Raw genomic sequence first — 23,425 nt, 5'->3', positions numbered from 1 at the left:
GACACTGGGAAGGCACTCAGGGGGACACTGGGGAGGCACTGGGGGGACACTGGGGAGGCACTCAGGGGGACACTGGGGAGGCACTGGGGCAGCACTGAGGGGACACTGGGGAGGCACTGGGGAGCCACTGGGCAGACACTGGGGAGGCACCATGGCGGACACTGGGGAGGCACTGGGCAGACACTGGGCAGACACTGGGGTGGCACTTGGGGAGGCACTGGGGAGGTACTGGACATTTCATATCACACACACACCATGATTCACTAGCCCCCTTTTTTTTTTGAGGGGGCTTGGGTACCCCCTGGCTATGCGTCGCGTACCCCTAGGGGTCCGCGGACCCCACTTTGGGAACCGCTGATATAGGGCGTTGTAATCAGTGAGAAATGTGGGTATTAAAAAAAGAAAATACAACTATTTAAGAATGTTATACATGCTCCCAGTCCAATGGATGTCCGTCACGGTTTCATTCTTGTGTAGTATATAGTATAAGTATATTAGAGGAATTCCTTGGACTCAGTTATAGGCAACTAATCGAGTCAATGGGAATTTATTTATAAATCACATCTGTTGAAATGAAAAGTGTTGCAGTGCTCTTAAGGTCACTGCGTTGTCTCCGTGTCCCTAAAAACTCTCCCAACCCCACAGATACGAGAGCCCTATAGGTGTGTGTGTATGTGTGTGTGTGTGTGTGTGTGTGTGTGTGTGTGTGTGTGTGTGTGTGTGTGTGTCTGTGTGTGTGTGTGTGTGTGTGTGTGTGTGTGTGTGTGTGTGTGTGTGCAATTATCAGTCTCACTGGTTTGTGTCTCATCTGAATAAATTATGCTACTATGGTCCAAATATAAGGTACTTCATTTGACTACATATTTTTTTAATAGTTTATTTTAAACCAAGTATCCTCTCTCTCACATGCGCTTGCCAGCGATCACCCTCCTCCTTTGTGCCGATGTCGCCACCGGTGCCAAAGGTTGCCAACACCCTGCTGTAAACTAGCTGTCATTTATGGGTTGTGTGTGCAGTTATTTATTTACTCCAGGCTCCAGAAGTAGCTCTGTAGGCCATAGACTATAAGGCTATATGGGAGTCTCAATATCCTTATAGCCTCCGGCCCTCGCATGAAATGCAGCGCAGCCTCTCCACTTAAGAATAAAAACTGTGATTTCTGTGTGGAGTTTGCATGTTCTCCCCGTGTCCCCTATAGGGTAGGTACCCTCACAAAAACATGCAGTAATCCTGGTCACTAAACTGCCTCCCCCTGGCCAGCCGGGGCGCCTGATGGAGGGGAAAGGAACTGGTTGGAATAACGTGTTCCTTCCACGCGCTACGTCCAACCAGGGACACTCCCCCCTGTCAGGTGTAAAGGAGCAACTTGGACACTCAGGCATGAAGGAAGCATGAGTTCAAGTCCGTTGCTCTCCCCAGGTTGGTGGAGGGTGTGTAGAGCCCAGGATCACATTAGATGATTGACATAGGGGTGAAAAATAATGGGTTACAAAATCGTGGGATAAAAAATATATTAAAAAATAAAAACAGTGATTTCGCTACTCACCAATACAAAGACGGTTTTAAATAAAAACAGTGATTTCACTACTCACCAATACAAAGACGGTTTTAAATAAAAACAGTGATTTCGCTACTCACCAATACAAAGAGGGTTTTGTGATGAAGAAAGTCTACTTTGGTGTCACGTGGAGTCAGGTGGTTTTGACGAGACAAGCTTGCTCCCTGCTTGCTCCATGGGGGGGGAGGAGGGCATGAAGACAGCCATGGAGCAAGCTTGTCTCGTCAAAACCACCTGACTCCCGTTGGAAATGAAGTGCGACGCAGGAAAAGAAAGCCTCTTTATTTTAGCTTTGGCCTTTAAAAAAAGTACGTAAAAGGAAATAGCAGTCTGACATTTGACCTCGACCACAAAGTCCTCCAGGTCAAATGTTTTGTAGCCTCGGTACGCTAAAAGGGTTTTATCCTCGGATTCGGGTTCTTGGAAACGCCAAGGTATAGTTTACTGAGGTTGGGTTAAGGTATAGTTTACTGAGGTTGGGTTTAGGTATAGTTTTACTGAGGTTAGGTTTAGGTATAGTTTACTGGTTTAGGTATAGTTTACTGGTTTAGGTATAGTTTTACTGAAGTTAAGGTTACGGTTAGGATTAGCCGTTTAGGTATAGTTTTACTGAGGTTAAGGTTAGGGTTAGGGTTATGTTTAGGTATAGTTTTACTGAGGTTAAGGTTAGGGTTAGATTTAGGTATAGTTTTACTGAGGTTAAGGTTAGGGTTAGGTTTAGGTATAGTTTTACTGAGGTTAGGGTTAGGGTTAGGTATAGTTTTACTGAGGTTAAGGTTAGGGTTAGTGTTAGGTATAGTTTTACTGAGGTTAAGGTTAGGTTTAGGTATAGTTTTACTGAGGTTAGGGTTAGGTTTAGGTATGGTTTTACTGAGGTTAAGGTTAGGGTTAGGGTTAGGTATAGTTTTACTGAGGTTAAGGTTAGGGTTAGGTTTAGGTGTAGGCTGTCAATCACAGCGACTGGCCAGTCACAGCACACCCTCTACGTCACTCTGTACTCAACCCGAGGATAACACCCTGTTCGCCCTCGGTACCCACGCTATTATTTTTGTTCGCATCCGGCTCTGAATTCGACTGAATTTTAATCGTATGTACCTGAACCCAAGATATAATGCATGTGTTATAATCTCCTGCTGTACACAAGGAAATAAAGATGAACCTTGAACCAGATTCCTGACAAGCCTTTTCTTATCAGCGCAATAGAAATACAAGGGACAAGGTTCAGTGTGGTTTTGTCCGTACGAACCAATCAGAAAGGATGTCTCATCTCATGTGACCTCTGAGGAACCAATAACCAGATATTCTGGTTATTATATCTGATCTCTCGTATCATGTGTTAAACCAACCTTAAGTCAGTCGACAGACAGACAGACAGACAGACAGACAGGCAGGCGCAGGCAGGCAGGCAGACAGACAGACAGACAGACAGACAGACAGACAGACAGACAGAAAGACAGAAATGGCGCAGCAGGGAGTTCAACTGGATCAGGAACAGTTGTGCTGTTCTATCTGCCTGGATCTATTGAAGGATCCAGTGACTGTTCCCTGTGGACACAGCTACTGCAGCAGGTGTATCGAGGTACACTGGAACCAGGACGACCAGAGGGGGAGGTTCAGCTGTCCACAATGCAGACAGGTCTTCAACCCAAGACCTGTTATGAAGAAAAACACCATGTTGGCTGAGGTGGTGGAGACCCTGAGGAAGACAGGTGAGACTGATTTAAGTTATCTTGTAAATACAGCTCACTCACTGTCTGTCAGATGTACATTTATAAACCAATAAAGAGATGAAATGTCTTATTACAAGAATATTGAAGGCTAACAACAAGTGTGTCAGGATATTTTGAGGGGAAACAATAATAATCTAACACAGATTGATGGAAAGGCAGATAGACGGTAACAAAGATAGGCGGTAACAAAAACAATAGTTATCAGGCAGCGGAGACATGCTGTTACAGTAGGCTACCAAATATGAGGGTACAGGCACATACAAATGAAATACATTTCTATCAGATTGAAAAATGCATGTTTGTCAATCGATATCAACAGGACTCCAAGCTGCTCCTCCTGATCACTGCTACGCTGGACCTGGAGACGTGGCCTGTGACTTCTGCACTGGGAGGAGACTGAAAGCTGTGAAGACGTGTCTTCAGTGTCTGGTCTCTTACTGTGACGCTCACCTCCAGCCTCACTATCAGTCTCCTGCCTTTAAGAGACACCAGCTGGTCCAAGCCTCCGGAGAGCTTCAGGAGAACATCTGCTCTCGTCACGTCGAGGTGAAGAAGGTTTTCTGTCGTACCGATCGGCTGCTTATCTGCTCTCTGTGTTCCATGGACGAACACAAAGGTCACGATACCATCTCAGCTGCAGCAGAACGGGCCGAGAGACAGAAAGAGCTCGATACGAGTCAGCAGAACATCCGGCAGAGAATCCAGGAGAGAGAGAAAGACGTGAAGGGGCTTCACCAGGAGGTGGAGTCCATTAACCACGGTGCCGACAGAGCAGTGGAGGACAGCGACACCGTCTTCACTGAGCTCATCTCTTCCGTGGAGAGAAGACGGTCTGAGGTGAGGCAGCTGATCCGAGACCAGCAGGAACACCAAGTGAGTCGTGCCGAAGAACTGAGGAGGCGTGCGGAGCAGGAGGTCACTGAACTGAGGAGGAGACATGCTGAGCTGGAGCAGCTCTCACTCACAGAGGATCACATCCGTTTCCTACAGCGTTACACCTCCTCCCTCTCCACCACCGGTGACTCTACACACCCAGTCAGCAGCCATGTCCGTCCTCTGAGACACTTTGAAGATGTGACTGTGGCCGTGTCCAGGATGAGGGACAGACTGGAGGACATTCTCACAGAGGAAGGGACAAAGGTCTCGGAGACGGTGAACAGAGTGGATGTTTCACTCCGGGACAGTTTATTGCACCACGCAGACCGCGCGGCTGAGCAGAGCCCCGAGGCGGGGGGCCCCCGCCGCCCGCCCGCCGTCCGCCCGCGGCCCACCCTCCGCCCCCCCGCCTCAGCTTTGCCGGGAGCCCCCAGATTGGTAAATCCGCCACTGGTTTCACCGTCAGCACCAGCAGAACCCAAGACCAGAGCTGAGTTCTTACAGTATTCGCGTCCGATCACACTGGATCCAAACACAGCTCATCAAGAGCTGTCTCTGTCTAAAGGGAACAGGAAAGTACGGCTGCCTACCGTTTTTGGGTTTAAGAATGGGTATTACAATTAATTTTCCACTACAAAACAAACGATTAGAATATGGATAAAGATTCAAATGGGGGGAAAGGTATTCTGTTGGTTCCATGATAGACTGTGATATCAACGCAGTCCTTTATAGTGATAGGTTTTTGGGGTTGACATGCCTTCACTGGGAGGGCATTCGGGGAGGGTGGGAGGGTCCCTGGGGCAGAGACCTGTGTGCCTTTTTATTTATTTTTTGTTTTGTCTATCCTAGTTTCTTTTTTTCACCTTTCCCCCACCTGTGTGTGCACAACACGATCACTGGTTCGGTCGCAACATCAATGCGTTATGGCTTGCTTCATCCAAATCCTATATGACTAATTTAAATACCATTCCAAATAATATTCGCTTCATCTCTTGGAATGTCAAAGGGTCAAACAAGGCCACTAAAGTAAACAAAATAATATCTCACTTACAACATCTGAAGGCCGACATAGCCTTCCTTCAGGAAACGCATCTGAAGCCAGGTGACGTTTTAAGACTTAAAAAGGGTTGGGTCGGGCACCTATTTCACTCAAAGTTCAATGGAAGGGCCAGGGGAGCGGCCATTTTAATTAATAAAAACATTTCTTTTGACCCACATAATGTTACTGCAGACTCCAACGGCCGATATGTCATTGTGTCAGGCTTAATTTATAATACTCCTGTAATTCTAGCTTGTGTGTACGCCCCTAACTGGGACGACACTCAGTTTATCTCAAACTTTTTTTCCAAACTACCAGTTATTGATAACAGTTTCTTAATTATCGGTGGTGACTTTAATATGGTCCAAAATGGCACTCTGGATAGGTCGTCTACCAGAGTTGCAATCCCCTCTACCTCTGCTAATGCTCTCGCTACTTACATGGAGCAGATGGGATTGTCTGACCCCTGGAGGTTTCTCTTTCCTACAGCCAAAGCATACTCATTTTTTTCGCACCCACACCATACATTTTCCAGAATCGACTTTTTTCTTATGGACAACAGACTCTTAGGCAAGGTTAAAACATGTGAATACCATAGCATTGTAATATCAGACCACGCTCCCACCTCTCTGGAGATTAATTTATCCAGAAGTTACACTCCAAGTAGACAATGGCGCTTTAATTCTCAGATGCTTGCACGCAATGACTTCAAAGAGTTCCTGTCATCTCAAATTGAATCCTATTTCGAAATTAACAAAACCCCAGACGTCTCTTGTTCCACAGTGTGGGAAGCACTCAAAGCTAGTTTACGCGGCCAGATAATCTCCTATACTTCACATGCCAGAAAGTCAGAAACTTTGAAACTTTCCGAGATCTCTGAAGAAGTCTTAAGAATAGACAACCTATATGCAATGGCTCCCACGCCGATTTTGTACAATAGGCGCCTTCAACTTCAGGCAGAATTTGACATGCTTTCAACAAGTCAGGCAGAACGCCTCCTGCTTAAATCTAGACAACGCACTTTTGAGATGGGAGACAAAGCCAGTAAACTCCTGGCACACCAGGCCCGCTCGGCTGCGGCCTCTAGATTAATTACCCAAATAAAATCTGCCACAGGTGTAGTCCTCTCAGACACAAAAGACATAAATGAAACTTTTGTTAAATTTTACTCCGAACTCTACTCTTCTGAATGCCCTCCAGCTCTCTGGGAAAATGACAACCCTCTGGATAATCTACCCTATCCGGTAATAGACCAAACACTATCCCAGAATCTTGGCAACCCAATTTCTTTGTCGGAGATCCAAGAAGCTATACAATCAATGCAAAACGGAAAATCCCCAGGCCCCGATGGATACACTGCAGAGTTTTATAAAACATTTTCTAACCTTATTTGTCCGGAACTGCAAAGTATGTACAAGGAGTCATTTCTGAAAGGCAAACTACCCGAAACTCTATATCAAGCATCTATCTCACTGTTACTTAAGAAAGACAAAGACCCACTTCTCTGTGGCAGTAGGAGACCAATTTCTCTCTTAAACGTGGACCAAAAAATCCTAGCTAAAGTTCTTTATAACCGTTTACTTACTGTGGTCCCTGAAATAATAGCAAACGACCAAACTGGTTTCATTCAAGGGAGGCACTCCTTCTCAAATACCAGGCGCCTGCTGGATATAATTCAAACACCACCTTCTGAACTCCCTGAAGTTGTCCTCTCGTTGGACGCGGAAAAGGCCTTTGATAGGGTCGAGTGGACCTACCTTTTCTTTGTATTGGAGAAAATGGGTTTCAACTCAGACTTCATTTCATGGATTAAACTTTTATATGCAGCTCCAGTGGCTTCAATCATTACAAATGACCTCCACTCACACTTCTTCCCCCTTAAACGGGGTACGAAACAAGGCTGTCCATTATCTCCTTTGCTCTTTGCGATCGCCATTGAGCCTTTAGCTATCTGGCTCCGCACTGAAGCAAGGTTTGAGGGTATTGCGAGAGGCGGGATCACTCACAAGGTATCATTATACGCAGACGACCTACTTCTATACATATCAAACCCAACGTCTTCCATTCCTGTCATTATGTCCATACTGGAGCAATTTGGCAGATATTCAGGGTATAAACTTAACTTTCAAAAAAGTGAACTATTCCCAATAACTCCAGCAGCTAAAAGAATCCCCCAGTCACTCCTCCCTTTTAAATGGGTGGACACTGGGTTTAAATATCTGGGTATATTTATTACTAATTCACTCCCGCACATGTTTAAGGAAAATTTTCTTCCACTACTAGAACGCTGTAAGAAAGATTTAAATCGTTGGTCTATTCTGCCGTTGTCACTAGCCGGCCGCATCAACCTTGTCAAGATGGCTGTCCTACCTAAATTCCTATATCTTTTTCAGCATATCCCAGTATTTATTCGGAAGAGCTTTTTTATAAAACTCGATCAGATGATAACATCTTTTCTATGGGGCAGCAAACCACATCGCATTAAGAAGTCTTATCTTCAACGGCCTAAACTGCTGGGTGGGATGGCCCTTCCAAATGTCATCAATTACTACTGGGCATGCAACATTTTAAAGATTATCCACTGGGTCAACCCAGATAATACTTCTCTGTGGACCCAAATGGAGTTATCCTCCAGTCAACACTCTCTTTCTTCACTAATATGCTCAGGCCTTCCACTTATCCCTGTAGTCAGCTCCATGCCTTCCGTCATACACACTATTAAAATTTGGACACAATTCAGGAGGCATTTCGGTCTTAAAAGCTTATCTTACCTAACTCCAATATACCGGAATCATTTGTTTGAGCCCTCATGTTCGGACCCTGTCTTCCGTAACTGGTTTGATAAGGGGATCAGAACTATTAAAGACCTGTACAGCAACGGGACTATGGCACCATTCTCATACTTAACAGAGCAATTCCATTTACCTGGCTCTCACCTATTTCGCTACTTTCAGATCAGACACTTTGCACAAAGACAATTCCCAAACTTTCCAAACCAACCCAACCATTCTGCAGTGGATTCTTTACTTTCTCTGAACCCCAATACAAAGGGCTTAATTTCAACAATATATAATGAACTCAACTCAATAAACCCAGAAACTCTCAACCATCTTAGAACGGCATGGGAGCAGGACCTGGGGCTAGAATTGCCCGACCCGACATGGAAGACAGCTCTGAGACTGGTTCACAGTTCCTCAATCTGTGCTAGACATAATCTCATCCAATGCAAGATCATCCACCGGGTTCATTATACAAATGCAAGATTAGCACAGATATTTCCAGACATTAATGACGCATGTAACCGGTGCAGACAACCCGCTGCTAGCCTATCACACATGTTTTGGTCATGCCCTAGGTTGGTGGACTTTTGGACAGCCATATTTCAATCATATTCTGACATATTGGGTGTACCTATCCCACCCAACCCGTTAACGGCCTTGTTTGGTATTCCCCCAGGGACCAACATTCCCCTACACCTTAAAAGAATAATGTCCTTTACTTCTCTTCTAGCCAGACGTCTCATACTCCTGAAATGGAAACAAGTTTCCCCACCCACACATAATGGATGGATAAAGGACGTACTATTTTATCTTAAACTTGAAAAGATTAGATTCGCACTTAATGGTTCCATGACAACTTTCCAGCAAACATGGACGCCCTTTGTTGAACACGTAAGAACCCTGACAGTTGTCCCAGAGATGAGCGATATATGAAATATTACTATATTATTACTATTACTATTACTATACTATTACTATAAATATTACTAATATTAACTATATAATGGTGAACGCATTATGCCTATGCATTGCATATGCGTCGTGCAAACCGGTGGCTGTGCGCACACACAGGTGGTCCCCCCCCCCCCCCCCCCCCTCTCCTCCTTTCTACTTTTTCCCCTCCCCCTTCTCCTCTTTTAATTTAATTTACTTTTTTTTTTTTTTGTTCTGTATTTTTTTTTTTGTTGTTGTAATTTTCCCCTTTTCCAGCTGTATTGTCTCTGCATTGGGGAAGAGTGGGTGGGCTCAGTGGGTGGACGGGAGGAAAATGAGGGGTGCCTTAAGATGTACATACTGTATCAACAAATGTATATGACTTGTATAAGGACTCCACATGGGAGGGGAAATTAAAAAAAAAAAAAAAAAAAAAAAAAAAAAAGGAAAGTAACAAGGATGAACGAATCACAATCACATCCTGATCACCCAGAGAGATTCACTGTCTACTGGCAGGTTCTGAGTAGAGAGGCTCTGAGTGGACGCTGGTACTGGGAGGTAGAGATCAGTGGATCTGCTTATGCAGCAGTCTCATATAAAGATATCAGCAGAACAGGGTCTGGTCCTGAATGTAGATTTGGATCCAATGATAAATCATGGTGTTTAGACCGTACCAGCAGAGGTTATAATTTCAGACACAGAGGCATTGATACTCCCATCCCAGGCCGTGTGTCCTCCTCCAGAGTAGGAGTGTACCTGGACCACAGTGCAGGTACTCTGTCCTTCTACAGCGTGTCTGACGACACCATGACTCTCCTCCACACCGTCCGCACCACGTTCACACACAACCTCCATGCTGGAGTTTGGCTTTATTATGACACTGGAGCCACTGCTGAGTTGTGTGACCTCAAGTAGATCACACGTTTGTTTTTTTAGTCTCTCATGTCAGCATGCAGAATAGTTTCATTGTAATGTTCTTGTTTTTCTCTCAGCCTGCGTTGTGAGCTTGTAGATCAGCTATGTTTGATGGTGCGTCGTATGATGTATATAAAAGTATATAAAAGTATATAGCAGGGACGTGCAGAGAGTGTCAGAGGGGCAGGGGCTGAAATCCCGTAAGAGGGCACTTTTGACCAAAAACATAGCGAAAATAGCAGATCTACAAGCTCTCAACGCGTCGCGCTGCGACGCGTTGAGAGCTTGTAGATCTGCTATTTTCGGGGCGCAACCCAGCACTTAGCACTTTAGCTAGTGGAGATGCAGGTGTGACGACATGGATTTAGAAACAAATTCGTTCAACGCAAAATAGTAAAATACTGTGTTCAAGTTCAGGAGACATTTCTCCTAGAACGCTGCCTTCCTTCCTACATGGCATGGAGAGGAAAGGAGGGCGTTTTGCATCTCTTTCACCATGTAGTAAACGCTGCATTCGGTCTGGAGAGGGCAGTGGTTTTACAGACGGGTAAAAGGGCAGGGGCTGAAGCCCCCTTTGATGTCTGTGTGTGCACGTCCCTGGCATAATGGGCCTTAAAGTGGTTAATAATCTATTTTAATGTGTCGTTCTCCTCTTGTATTCATACACACTCTTAAAGTGGTTAATAATCTATTTTAATGTGTCGTTCTCCTCTTGTATTCATACACACTCTTAAAGTGGTTAATAATCTATTTTAATGTGTCGTTCTCCTCTTGTATTCATACACACTCTTAAAGTGGTTAATAATCTATTTTAATGTGTCGTTCTCCTCTTGTATTCATACACACTCTTAAAGTGGTTAATAATCTATTTTAATGTGTCGTTCTCCTCAAGTATTCATACACACTCTTAAAGTGGTTAATAATCTATTTTAATGTGTCGTTCTCCTCTTGTATTCATACACACTCTTGTAGTTTAATGTTTATTGTTTATGTTAAGGATCCCCATTAACTTTTGCCTTGACAAAAGCTAGTCTTCCTGGGGTCCGACACAGACAAACATTTAACATTTAACAAAGGCAATACTTACAATTGTTTACAAACACTAACTCAAAATAAAACATAGTAAAATAAAAAATTAAATAAGAAAATAAAGGCCCAGGCCGTAGCGTAACGGTCTGGGCACCGGACTGGTAATCCAGTCGCAGTGTGCCGCGGGTTCGACTCCCGGACCCGACACGGCCTTTACTGCATGTCGTCCCCCCATCTCTCTCCCGTTTCCTGTCAGCCTACTGTCTGTCCCTTCAAAAATCAATAAAAGGCGTAAGCCACAAAAAAATATCTTAAAAAAAGAAATAATAATAAGAAAATAAAAAACATAGGAGAAATACAAAAACAAAGAAAAACATAGCAAAAAAATCACTTTCAACACATTATACATTTTAATTATTATTTTCCCAGGGTTACTGCATTATATATTATGATTTACATAAGGTGTTCTTTTAACTTGATTTTAAAGATGAATTTTGTATTTGTATTGGTTATACACTTTGGTAGTGCATTCCAACCTATTACTGCTCTATAGATAATATAAAATTTAAGAATATTTGTTCTTGGTTTAGGTGCCACCAAAACACCCCAACTGGCTTGTCTAGTCATATGGTTATGTTCGTCTCTTACATGTGCTACCTGTTCAAAGAAATACTGTGGGTTTTTTGTCCATTAATACAATTCTGAAAAACGTAAGAATACGTGAATGTAATCTATTCTCAACAGTAAGCCATGATAGATTTCTGTGCATTTCTGCAATGTGTGTCCTGTTGGAACACTGGAGAGCTAATCTGGCATCTTTGTTTTGAGCTATTTGTAAAATGTATGTATGTCTGTTTTTGTAGTGATGTAGGGTTTAGTGCAGAGAGAGTTTGGCTCAAGGGCACATGGTTGTTATGGGAATGCAACCAGAGACCAGGTGTTCTAACCATTACATCATAACAGTAATCATGTGTAACTTTTTAAGATTAACGTTATTTTTGTTATAATCAAACATGTGTTATATGATCTCCCTGGCACAATTTTCACAATAAACATGTCGCATAAATAATATGTTTATTATTGTATTAGTGTTATTCTTTACCATTTATTTAAACTAATGAAATGCATAGCTCACCTGGTTAGGCTTAGCCTATCCACATTCTCTCAAAAGTGAAGCAAATAGTATAATGATATTGTCTGTCTGTCTGTCTGTCTTTGATTGATTGATTGAAATATTTATTAACAGTTTGTAGAATTTACAGTACATTTTAAGCACAAACTCAATACAAAGACTGTTAACTGTGAGTGGACGACCCAATTAAGCATTACACTTGTTTACAACAGGGTCCACATTGTTCAATTCATCAAAAGATGAAAGTCTGCCTGCCTGCCTGCCTGTCTAGTGAGTATAGTGAAGTCTCTCCATGTAAAAACATCTGGTTGTGACCCCTAGGGGGCACTAACAGTCTTCCTAGTAAACCTACATGATCGTGTCACATCTCAACAGACTTATATCTAAGTTATGATTCAACAATACTTTATTATTTAATACATGCAATTAAATATATATATATATATATACATCTCCACTCCAGCCAATCGATTGAGCGTATAACTTTAGTAGATTGTGTGTGTGTGTGCGTGTGCGTGTGCGTGTGCGCATGCATCATGGTTTCACCCTGACAGATGGCTGCGTGCATGCAAGGTCAAACAGAAACATGACGCACTGAGATGTTTGACCATCAGGGGGCAGCGTTGCCTCTGTTTACAACTCTGACTCACATAATCACATTATAGTCCATCCATAATTGTACCGTTCATGACAGTGGTTGTAAAAAACGTTTTGATGTCAACGACCCCCAGAATTATATGTAATTGGCCTCCGAACCCCATCTGAAAATATGTTGTTCCAGGAAGCAAAGATTTGAGTTCAAAACGTTCGCTCTGAAAGAATGCATCTAGGTTCTTGCAACATTTCACAATTTTCCAAAAATAGCAGATCTACAAGCTTAGTGCCGCGAGCTTGTAAATCTGCCATCTAAAGTATGACATAATGCTTAATATAAAACACCAAAAAGTGGTTCCTGTCCTTAATGGGTACAATTTTCAGGTATTTTAATTACTTTACTTACATTTCCAATGTTCTGTAGGCCTACATTTAGGCCTACTTCTACTCCACTATACACCTCAATGTTCTGTAGGCCTACATTTAGGCCTACTTCTACTCCACTATACACCTCAATGTTCTGTAGGCCTACATTTAGGCCTACTTCTACTCCACTATACACCTCAAAGGCAAATATTACTACAATTATTTGAAAACTTTAGTTACATGGTAGAACACGCTACATAAAATTTATTAATCCACTACATGCCAACTACACGGTGTGCGTGCGTGGTAAGGTGGTATTGCTTAAGGTGGTATTGCTTAAGGTGGTATTGCTTAAGGTAGCCTACTACGCCACCTGGGGAATTGCGGGTAACAAGAAGACTCGCCCCGTTTCTGTTTTCCTCCCAGAATTTTCCCCAGTGAGGGGTGGGAGAGGCTGGACAGCAGACGGCTGGACTTTGAATTTCTCTAACTATAAACTTTCATGACAGCAGAACAAATAAGTACAAATATAATTTATGAAAAGCTACTACAGTGAAGTCTATTCACAGAAGTTGTTGTAGGATATGTGGGGATTATCTGACGAGGTACCATTTGAGGGGGCAAAACCTTACTGTACATATACTAAATAATACTAAATTGTTTATAGGTTCAATATAAGTCAAATAATATAGCCTTTCCACAGGAGTATCTTTTTATATTTTTCCAAAAAGAATACAAACAGCCAATAGCATGTTACAAAGTTATCCCCCTCACTGGGGAAGATTCCGGGAGGAAAAACGGGCAAGCACCGGGGCGAGTAGTCCAGTATTATAGCTATTATTATTATTATAGAATCATATTTATTGGCAACATCACAGGTTTAGAAGTGGGCGAGATTATTATTTCTTTGCCTGTGTGTGCTCCATCATTTGCAGTCTTTGTGAGAATATAAAGGATATTACTTTGCTGGTGCTGTACATATTTGATTTGCCCCTCATTTTGATATAACATAATTATGTTCTGGAGGTAATTATATAGCAGGTAATTAACATTAGGTAACATTAGATAATTAACATTAGGTTTCAATATGGCAGCATGTTTTCCAATATGGCTGCCGATAAATTGCATAAATGTATGGTTAATCAACAGTTGGCACAGATCACCTTTATACCACAGTAATTGATAATCAACCCCGGGCACACATCATTTACAAAATGGCTGCAACTGGGTCTACTGTATGTTTTAGACTTGGATCATTTTGCTGGGGCTGTAGCCTACATATCACACATTCATAATTGCAATTCAAACTTAATGTATATGCGTTTCACCAGAAAATCTGCCTTCTTCAGGACAGAACACAAGCCGTCTCTGTGCATTGGGGTTTGGTCTGCAAATCCTTTAAAGGTATATTCAGTGATTTCACTCAAAAAACCTTAGGTTTCGTTTTTGGCTGTGGGACCCAGCCTTTCGTCCAATCAGGATAGAGAGTCAAAAACGAAACCTAAGGTTTTTTGACCCCCAGGGGTTAACTGGGGACAGGGAGGAACTCCTTATATGGTCAGCACACTCTATAGTAGGGAGGATTATCACAACAAAACAAAACAATAAGTGATATTTGAATTAAGTGAAATCACTGAATATACCTTTAAATTGGTCTCCAAATCCACCACAAATATTGCTCAGGGAAAAGGACTTTGTACAGGCTACTTTATTTAATTCAAATGTACCTTTCAATGTGCATATATCATTTGTACAGTTAGCATAACGGTCCATTAAAGCAGTGGTCCTCAACGGTAACAGGTCATCTCGCCCCTTTGCCAACTCGCCCCCGCGAAAAGACGGCTCGCCCCAGGAATTTCGAAAAGTGAAGACGGCTATCCCAAGACGTGGATAACTCGCCCCCCAAAGCGTGGATATCTCACCCCCAAAGCGTGGATATCTCGCCCCACAGCGTGGATATCTCGATCGCCCCAAAGCACGGATATCTCGCCCCATGTTTATCTTACCTTATTTCTCATATTAGAACATTTAGAATCAATGTTTGTCAAAGGAGAACATTTATAACCAGTTTGTTGTTGTTGGTCAAATGAAAATGATGCATGGATAATGAATGGCTCACTCCCGCCATTGTTCTGGAAATTCCTTTCTGGAAAGGTGTTCCATTCCTCCATTGTTACTGAAATTAGTTGTTGTTGTACTATTGTTGTATATTCTATGTCTGCCTAAAAGTACAGTAGGCCTACTCCATTGTTACTGAAATTAGTTGTTGTTGACTTGTACTATTCTGCTACTGTATGTCTGCCTAAAAGTACAGTAGGCCTACTCCATTGTTACTGAAATTAGTTGTTGTTGACTTGTACTATTCTGCTACTGTATGTCTGCCTAAAAGTACAGTAGGCCTACTTGAAATTCCATTCTGGTGTCAGCTGTCAGCTGTCAGTGAGACATAACAGCTACATGTAAAAATCTCCCTCTGTTTAAAAGCACAGGTAAAAATCTCTCACTCTGTTACCTCAAAATAATTTCTTCTCAACCTGTGGGTCGTCCACACAAGGTTTTTTTTTTTGGGGGGGGGGGGGGGGGGGTCCCCAGATGACAGTGAAGTGACAATTTTAGGCCATGGTAATTCCTAAAAAAAAATCACACCCGTGTGAAGTGAGGGGCGGTCTTATCATTATAAATCATCATACATCACCTCATGAACTGAATTTATGTGATTGGTTAGCCAATTTGCTCGTCTACATATGACGTTAATGTTGGTGTTGCCACAAATTTACATCATAATTGACAGACATAATGACCTAATTTCTCCTTTCATTGTCAATGGCAAAATATGAGACGTGAGGGGGGAAAAAAGCTGTATCAAATGCCTGTCAGGGTCGGGTGGCCCGGATAAAATATGATTTGGGTGGGCCACGGCCTGAAGAGGTCGAGAACCACTGCACGGAAGTGGAATCTTTCTGTCCATGTCTCGCCAACTCGCTAACGCTCTGGACCAGGGCTAGCCATGGGAGGGCTTTCTTACAAGGTCTGGTTGAGTGTATAGTTGATTAAAACAAAAAGAGTGTTCCATTCAGTTCATAGTGCTCGCAGCCTCATACCGAAGGGTTAAAAACGAATGTATATAGGCTATCATTACACCCCTCGTAGATATTAAGTACACAAGCCGAGGATGTATTAATACCGGACACGCACATCCACCATATACCATGAAGCAATTTCCAAGTTTTGTTTCTCATCAAAAGCCCTTGAACAAACCTGAAACAAAATAAATAAAATCACACCTGTGTGAAGTGAAGGCGCTCTTATCCTCATACATCATCATCATCATCTCATTCCGGCCAATGACAATTTGTGTCCTCACCTTTTGTCTTCAATGTTTGCGTTTACACAAACCCTCAAAGCTGGCCATTTCATTGTCAATGGCATGCAATGCTTGCGTTTACCCAAAAACCCTGAAAGCTGGACATAAAGGGAAATAAATAAATGCGTACGTATAAACATAATGTATTAAAAAGATAAAAACAAAAATTATGACGACGATGTCTAGACGCAGTAACCACGGTAACATATACGGCACAACGTGCATCCACACGGTGACATATCGAGCACAAGAACAGTTTGGCTTCCGGCCGCCACAGCTTTAGGTCGCTGTCGATCAGTAGACACAGCTTTAGGTCGCTGTTGATCAGTAGACACAGCTTTAGGTCGCTGTTGATCAGTAGACACAGCTTTAGGTCGCTGTTGATCAGTAGACACAGCTTTAGGTCGCTGTCGATCAGTAGACAACTTGTTTCCAGATGTTCCGAGTATGGACCAGGGGTTTCTGCACAGCCCAGCAGGGGGCAGCGTTGCAATGGACCATCTGATCCTCATGGCGCATGTAGTTCATCAGTAGCCTGGTTAATAAACCAGACAAATATCGCACGGATCCGCGGGATATTAGTCTGGGGAGGCTCGGCTTGGATTTCATTTCCAGGGAAACATTTTCTCTTTGACGCAATTGGTCAGAGCTACTGTCAGTCAAAGGTCTCAAGCATTGAACGTCACTGTACCAAAGCCCGCCCATATTGCATACCGTGTCCCTATTGGGCGCACACATTCTCCTGTGTAGGAAATGGGCATAAAATTGAGCCTCTCCAGACCGAAATCCGCTGGTAGGCAATTTTTTTTTGCCAACGGCTGATTCGGTCTGGTTTATTAACCAGGCTAGTTCATCAGCACTTGAGCTCCGGTCAGGTGCTCAATCACGGGGATAGTGTCACACAGACTAGCCAATGTCTTGTGCTGCCACCACGATGAGGGGCATCTGACGCCGCTAACAGCTTGGTTTCTTAAGGAGTTCATAGTTCTAAAGACATTCTTAACCCAGAACTGTTCAGACGTGCACTCCCTTCCAGATGACCAGACTACTAAATGAAGGAGTTAGGGTCCAGCGTGCTATCCGAGATGTGGCTTTGTGGTTAGAGCGTCCATAAGGATGGTACCAAATGCGTCCCTGCTTGCCACTCAACACCAAAGGTTTGATTGGGGACATGACCCCATGATATACGAACAAATGTCCCAATGGTGTACTTGAACCATTAGTTCCGAAGGCTACTTATCTTTTGTATTTTTTTTTATGCTCTCCCAGACGCTTCAGCAAGAACTTGACATTGTCGTTGTTGTTGTCATACTTCTCCAAAGTCTTCAGCACCTTGCCCTTGATCATGGCCTGGGCATACTCCTGGCACGTCTCCTGCTCTGTAGACTTATCCAGGACGTTTCGGAAGGCGGACACAATGATGCGTTTTACTTTGTCATTGTTGGTCTCCTTTAGGATGTTGGCCAATCCTGGCACGATGTCGTGACTTTTCATCTGCTCACACATTTGGGGGTTGAAGGCCAGGAGCCAAATGCAGAAGATCATCTGGTACTGAAGCTGGGTGCCGCACTTGGTGCTCAGAACAGCCTTGATGCATTGGATGCCTTCGGCCTCGAGCCAGGCAGCACGATACTCATTCACCTTGAGCATCAGCTGGAGGCACCCGGCTGCACACTGGACGTAAAGAGAGCAGTCACCCGTTTCTGGATCTTGAACTATGTTCTCTGGTGCAAGTTGATTCTTCACCCAACAGAAGTAGTCGTCGAGGTTGCCTCCCTGCATCGTGTCACGTCCCCAGGCTGACAGTTTGGCGATAATCCTTGCGGCCATGTGGACAATGAATGGGTCCTTGTGGTTCAGCGTGGGAAGGAAGTAGGACCATGCGATATTCCCCGTCTCTTTGGCATAGTCAATCCAGATGTTGGCCCTCTCTTGGTAATTCTCATCCAGAGCGTCGTCAATCATAGTCAGGATGTACTGGACCGTTTTCTCATCTGAGATGTTTGTAACCAGGTTCAGAAAGGTCTCCACACTCTTTTGTCCTTCGTTGTTCAGAATTTCCTGTTGCACGTCAGGCTGAGCTCGAGCCTCATCGAACCTTGTGATGAACTCAACGTCCTCCGCGGACAGTTCACCCTTGTAGGACTGCCAGTAGATGTCAGCGTTTCGAACCTCGCTTACTTCTGCCGCGATGCTGTTTGAGGAAGCTGCGGCGGCCACAGCATCACGAACGTCCATCTTTGAATATGTCAACTGACACAAGGTGTCCCGATAGAAATGTCACGCCACCCACTTCCCTGAGTGACCGGTTGAAAATTGTTCAAGGTTGGGAGGTTTCTTTATGTGCCCATGCGGAACTTTATCTTCATAAAAACACTTACAACTAGAAAAGTGATGCCCAGTGGAGTGTATATCTCTGCCAGAGAATCTGGTGTCATCAGTACAGTGCCATATTGACGTCCAAATATGGAGTTCAACAGGCTCTATATTACGTCCACATATGACGTAAATTGTCCATTCATTGTCAATGGGAATTTAATGTTTGTGTAAGACGAAGATACAGTATAGCTGAATATAGGAGGGGCTAGCGCCCCCCAAAAACACAAATAAATAGTACGGCATGACATCACAGGACCTCTCACATTTGGGGTGACTGGCTCCCTGACTACATTGACTGCGGTTGGTTTCAAAAATGTGCATGAGGGACCCATCCTCCTATATTACTAAATGTGGCTTTCTGGACAGAATCCTATAACCCAAACTGGGTTATAGGTCCCTCTTGGTTTGTGATGGTTTGTTCTTACACAAACCATCAACGCTGGACATACAGTATATCAAAACTATTTATCAAAACTAAAAGTATTCAATTGGGGTTTCTATCCATTCATTAATTAACCCATTCTGAACGGGCACCCATTTTGGTGTCAGCATCATGTTATGCTTTAGCTATTGAAAAATAGCAGATCTACAAGCTCATATCGCGCCACCGAGTGGCGCGATACGAGCTTGTAGGTCTGCTATTTTTTGAAAAATCGAAGAACGACTGTCATTTTTTAGAATCTGATCTCAGGTCAGAATGGGTTCGTCAGACCAGCGTGTGTCCAGTGGAAACCTCGTATGAATCTGATCTCAGGTCAGAATGGGTTAATATTCATTGAGTTTATAGATGTAGGCCTACAGTAGCCTACACAGTAGCTGAGCTACAGAGTTGTTTGTGGATGTAATCACTAGCAGGTGTGATGTTATCTATTCTATCCATAACAGATTTACCAATACCAACATTTCAGCATAATAGGCCTAGAAAGACTCCACTAGCCTGGTTTCCACTTTCCAGCGTTTGGTCACCTTTCTACTCAAGTGACAAAAACAAATTCACGGAACATTATAGCAAAGCAGACTGGAAACCAGTCTAAGCTTCAACGCATTAAGGTGATACCGGAGGCTTGACATGATAAGCAAATTCTTTATTGCATAATTTGCACACAAGCGTGCTTTCATCCACGCTTCCATCGGATACCGCTTTAACCCATTCTGACCGGGCACCCATTTTGGTGTCAGCATCATGTTATGCTTTAGCTATTGAAAAATAGCAGATCTACAAGCTCGTATCGCGCCACCGAGTGGCGCGATACGAGCTTGTAGGTCTGCTATTTTTGAAAAATCGAAGAACGACTGACATTTTTAGAATCTGATCTCAGGTCAGAATGGGTTCATCAGACAAGCGTGTGTCCAGTGGAAAACCTCGTATGAATCTGATCTCAGGTCAGAATGGGTTAAATCTAAATGTCCCTTCCAACGGGGACAAGCAAAGCCACCCCTGTGTCCACTGCTCTGGGGTTTGTTGCTGTCCAGCTGTCGTCACTCGATGCACGTTAAGGTACAGATAACATACAGACCGCTACATTGTGCTAGTAGACGGATTCTTCTTTTGTTTTTCACTTCTGATATTATGAGTGTTCTTCAGTACTGTACTGTATACTACTGTTATTAATCAGTACTGTAGTACCACCTGGTATGGATGTTTGTCTGCAGCCCTAAAGTCACAACTGCTGCAACAACTGAACATTTGTTCAAAGATTGTTGGACAACAACTTCAGAAACTTTATACATCCACGTATGATAACAGCATCCTAAGGTTAGCAAGGAATATCACCTCTAATACTAAGCATGTGATGTATGGAGAATATAGGTTGCTACCTTCAGGAAGGAGATATGGTGTACCAGCATACAATAAGGTCAGACTAAAGAGGTCCTTTGTCTACCAGTCGACCTTGAGGCTTAATCAGGAGTTGTAGTAGCCACAGGATAATCTAAGCGCTGGATATTGCTCATGTCTTTATGTATGTAAATTGTCCCGTTTGTGTTTTGTTATGTGTTTCTGCATACTTGGCTGCTGTGTCGCAAGACAAATTTCAGTGTGAACTGACAATAAAGTACTATATCATATCATATCATTATCCATCATACGTAGTATCTGCTGAGCTGAGCTTTTACGACAGCTGCCGTTAAATGTAGGCTGCTACCATAGAGTTATAATAATAATAACTCTATGGCTGCTACCGCCATCGTATATGACAGTGGCGCCGCCGCGCCGGGGACCCTGACACAGCGGCGCCGGGGACCCTGACACAGCGGCGCCGGGGACCCTGACACAGCGGCGCCGGGGACCCTGACACAGCGGCGCCGGGGACCCTGACACAGTGGGAGATGCATCAAACGTTTGACGTGACAAATCCCCCCCCCCCCCTCCCCCTTCAAGGTTACAAGACATATGCATTTATAAGCATCATTCATATGTAACTAAGTTATCAACGCAAAATAAAGTCATTTGATAGTCCCATTATAATTGGTATCTCTATACATTGTCTTATAGTCTCATTCTAATTGTATCATAAACTTCTAAAGCAAATATATAGACCTGCGTGTGTGTGTGTGGTGTGGGCGTGCGTGTGTGTGTGTGTGTGTGTGTGTGTATGTATGTATGCGTGCGTGCGTGCGTGCGTGTGTGTGTGTATGTATTTGGTTGGAATGGGTAGGGTTTAAAAAAAGGCAAGAATTTGCTCTGGTGCACTGGCCTAAAAGTGGGTCCTTAAAAACTGCTAAAACTTCTGAAATGTATGTATGTAGGTATGTATGTGTGTGTGTATTTTAAAAGGGGGGGGGGGGGGGGGGGCTTTTTGGTAAAAATCCCTGCCCGCAATACCTTCCTATATTTAAAATGAGTCCAAAAGTGTGTGTGTGTATGTATGCGTGCGTGCGTGCGTGCGTGTGTGTATGTATGCGTGCGTGCGTGCGTGCGTGCGTGCGTGTGTGTATGTATGTATGCGTGCGTGCGTGCGTGCGTGCGTGCGTGTGTGTATGTATGTATGCGTGCGTGTGTGTGTGTGTGTATGTATGCGTGCGTGCGTGCGTGCGTGTGTGTGTGTGTGTATGTATGTATGCGTGCGTGCGTGCGTGCGTGTGTGTATGTATGTATGTATGCATGCGTGCGTGCGTGCGTGCGTGTGTGTGCGTGCGTGTGTGTATGTATGCGTGCGTGCGTGCGTGCGTGTGTGTATGTATGCGTGTGTGCGTGCGTTATTTCGCGTTATTCTTGGCTTGTCGGTCCAGGAACTTCTGTCTCCGGTCCACAGGAATTTCATCGACACTAATACCATGGGTAGCTTTCCTTTAAGACAGACAGACAGACAGACAGACAGACAGACAGGTTAGAAATGGTGTGTAAAGAAAGGTCATTCCTGGGGGACGGGATGTCCCGGGGACCCCCACACTGTAACTCTGTCATTCTTTGACGGTTTCAGACGCGAGGGGCGGCTCAACGGAATGAGGCCGCCAGGGCCCAGGGGGCACGTATCCGAATCAATCAACTTACGACCGAAAGGAATGCACGGTAAGACTACTGTACTACTACGAATACAGTGATTAGTATTATTGTAGTATCGTGTACTGTAGGCAGACTATTCCACAATCTCCGGATACTGTATAGATGTATTTTGGAAGCATTTGGAAATTGCGAGAGGCAACAGTCTGGTAACGCAAGACTAGTATAGTGTGTTAAACAACACAGTCATGCAAAAAAAGCACTGACAGCTATGAGGTGACGGAAGCCTGCCAATAATAATAATAATAATACTGTTGATGGATAATATTTTAAGACTTTAATTGTTTGTGCATGGAGTGTTACATGTGCCCTGCATGATTATAAATCTACATATGCCCCATGTCCTGTATTTCTTCTCCCGTAGCGTTTAGATAAAGAATTGTTTTCTCCCATGTAGCCTATCTGTATGAAAACATGTTTTCACAGATACATGTACTACTTCCCATGTCAAAGACTGTAGGATTACTGTACATGGTATATAATATGTGCACGGACATTTTGTCCGTGGGAGTACTTTTCCGATGCTTGTATTTGGACGTCTTTTCTGCTCCCACGAAAATATTATGGTGATTATAATCCTTTGGAATCATACGCTGGTGCTGGTCAACTCCTCTTACAGCGGTCTCTATACAACTAGATTTATGTTCTCCTAATTCAAACGTTACCTTCATGATTCATGGCTTTGTACGCCGGAAGGGTTTTAGAGTATCCTACTTTAATTACTTCCATTATAAAGCAGTGATGACGCTGACATTATTGTGTTGGGTTATTTAATATTCATAATTAGTTAATATGTATCCAAAATATACATAACAACATACCCTCCAAGGACATCAGGAGGAATAGGAAGTTTTTTGTCGAATCCATCTCTACCAACCAGGAAGTAAGTGTCTTCTGTTGGGGAAAGAACCTGCACGCACACGCACACGCACACGCACACACACACACACACACACACACACACACACACACACACACACACACACACACGGAATGTTTATTTAGGTCCACATAATCAGAAGTACAGGAATAACTTGTACAATGAACATGAGCACTGCCAGTGCAGTCAGACAATAAGAGAACAGACAGTTACAAATTAAGTGCATAGACGGCAAAACATTGTTACATATACCGTGCTGTGAACATGCCGTTCAGACTTCAGAGACTGCCAATGACTACATTAAAGGAGAATTCCATGCTAGAATGCTTTCTTATCTTTCTTACCTTT

At 43.5% G+C, this 23,425-nt stretch overlaps 3 protein-coding genes across 3 annotated transcripts in view; 1 reads left to right on the top strand and 2 right to left on the bottom strand.

The window, feature by feature from the left end:
• The first annotated feature begins 2,992 nt into the window (after positions 1-2,992).
• On the top strand, positions 2,993-10,012 carry LOC310876157 (E3 ubiquitin/ISG15 ligase TRIM25-like). Its single transcript, XM_083789602.1, has 3 exons — positions 2,993-3,267; positions 3,608-4,740; positions 9,367-10,012. Exons 1-3 carry the CDS (start codon positions 3,018-3,020, stop codon positions 9,829-9,831), a joined length of 1,848 nt encoding a protein of 615 aa, XP_083645728.1. The 5' UTR covers positions 2,993-3,017; the 3' UTR covers positions 9,832-10,012.
• A 6,178-nt stretch (positions 10,013-16,190) lies between these two features.
• On the bottom strand, positions 16,191-18,554 carry LOC310876155 (V-type proton ATPase subunit H-like; the record flags this gene model as incomplete). The annotated part of the gene is made up of 3 exons (XM_083789600.1): positions 16,191-16,210; positions 16,548-16,778; positions 17,588-18,554. 3 exons carry the CDS (start codon positions 18,552-18,554, stop codon positions 16,191-16,193), a joined length of 1,218 nt encoding a protein of 405 aa, XP_083645726.1.
• A 3,300-nt stretch (positions 18,555-21,854) lies between these two features.
• LOC310876154 (retinal guanylyl cyclase 2-like) overlaps positions 21,855-23,425 on the bottom strand; it is a 36,064-nt gene continuing 34,493 nt past the window's right edge. Inside the window, exons 25-26 of the mRNA XM_083789599.1 lie at positions 23,019-23,107; positions 21,855-21,984 (exon numbers count right to left, since the gene is read on the bottom strand). Coding sequence (XP_083645725.1) covers positions 21,894-21,984; positions 23,019-23,107 — 180 coding nt within the window. The 3' untranslated portion in view covers positions 21,855-21,893. The remainder of the gene's footprint in view (positions 21,985-23,018; positions 23,108-23,425) is intronic.

The sequence above is a fragment of the Protomyctophum parallelum genome (genome assembly GCF_964188405.1).
Source record: "Protomyctophum parallelum genome assembly, chromosome: 18".
In the NCBI taxonomy this organism is placed as follows: Eukaryota; Metazoa; Chordata; class Actinopteri; order Myctophiformes; family Myctophidae; genus Protomyctophum; species Protomyctophum parallelum.
The sequence above is the reverse complement of the archived record's forward strand: the minus strand, read 5'-3'. Positions and strand labels throughout refer to the sequence as shown.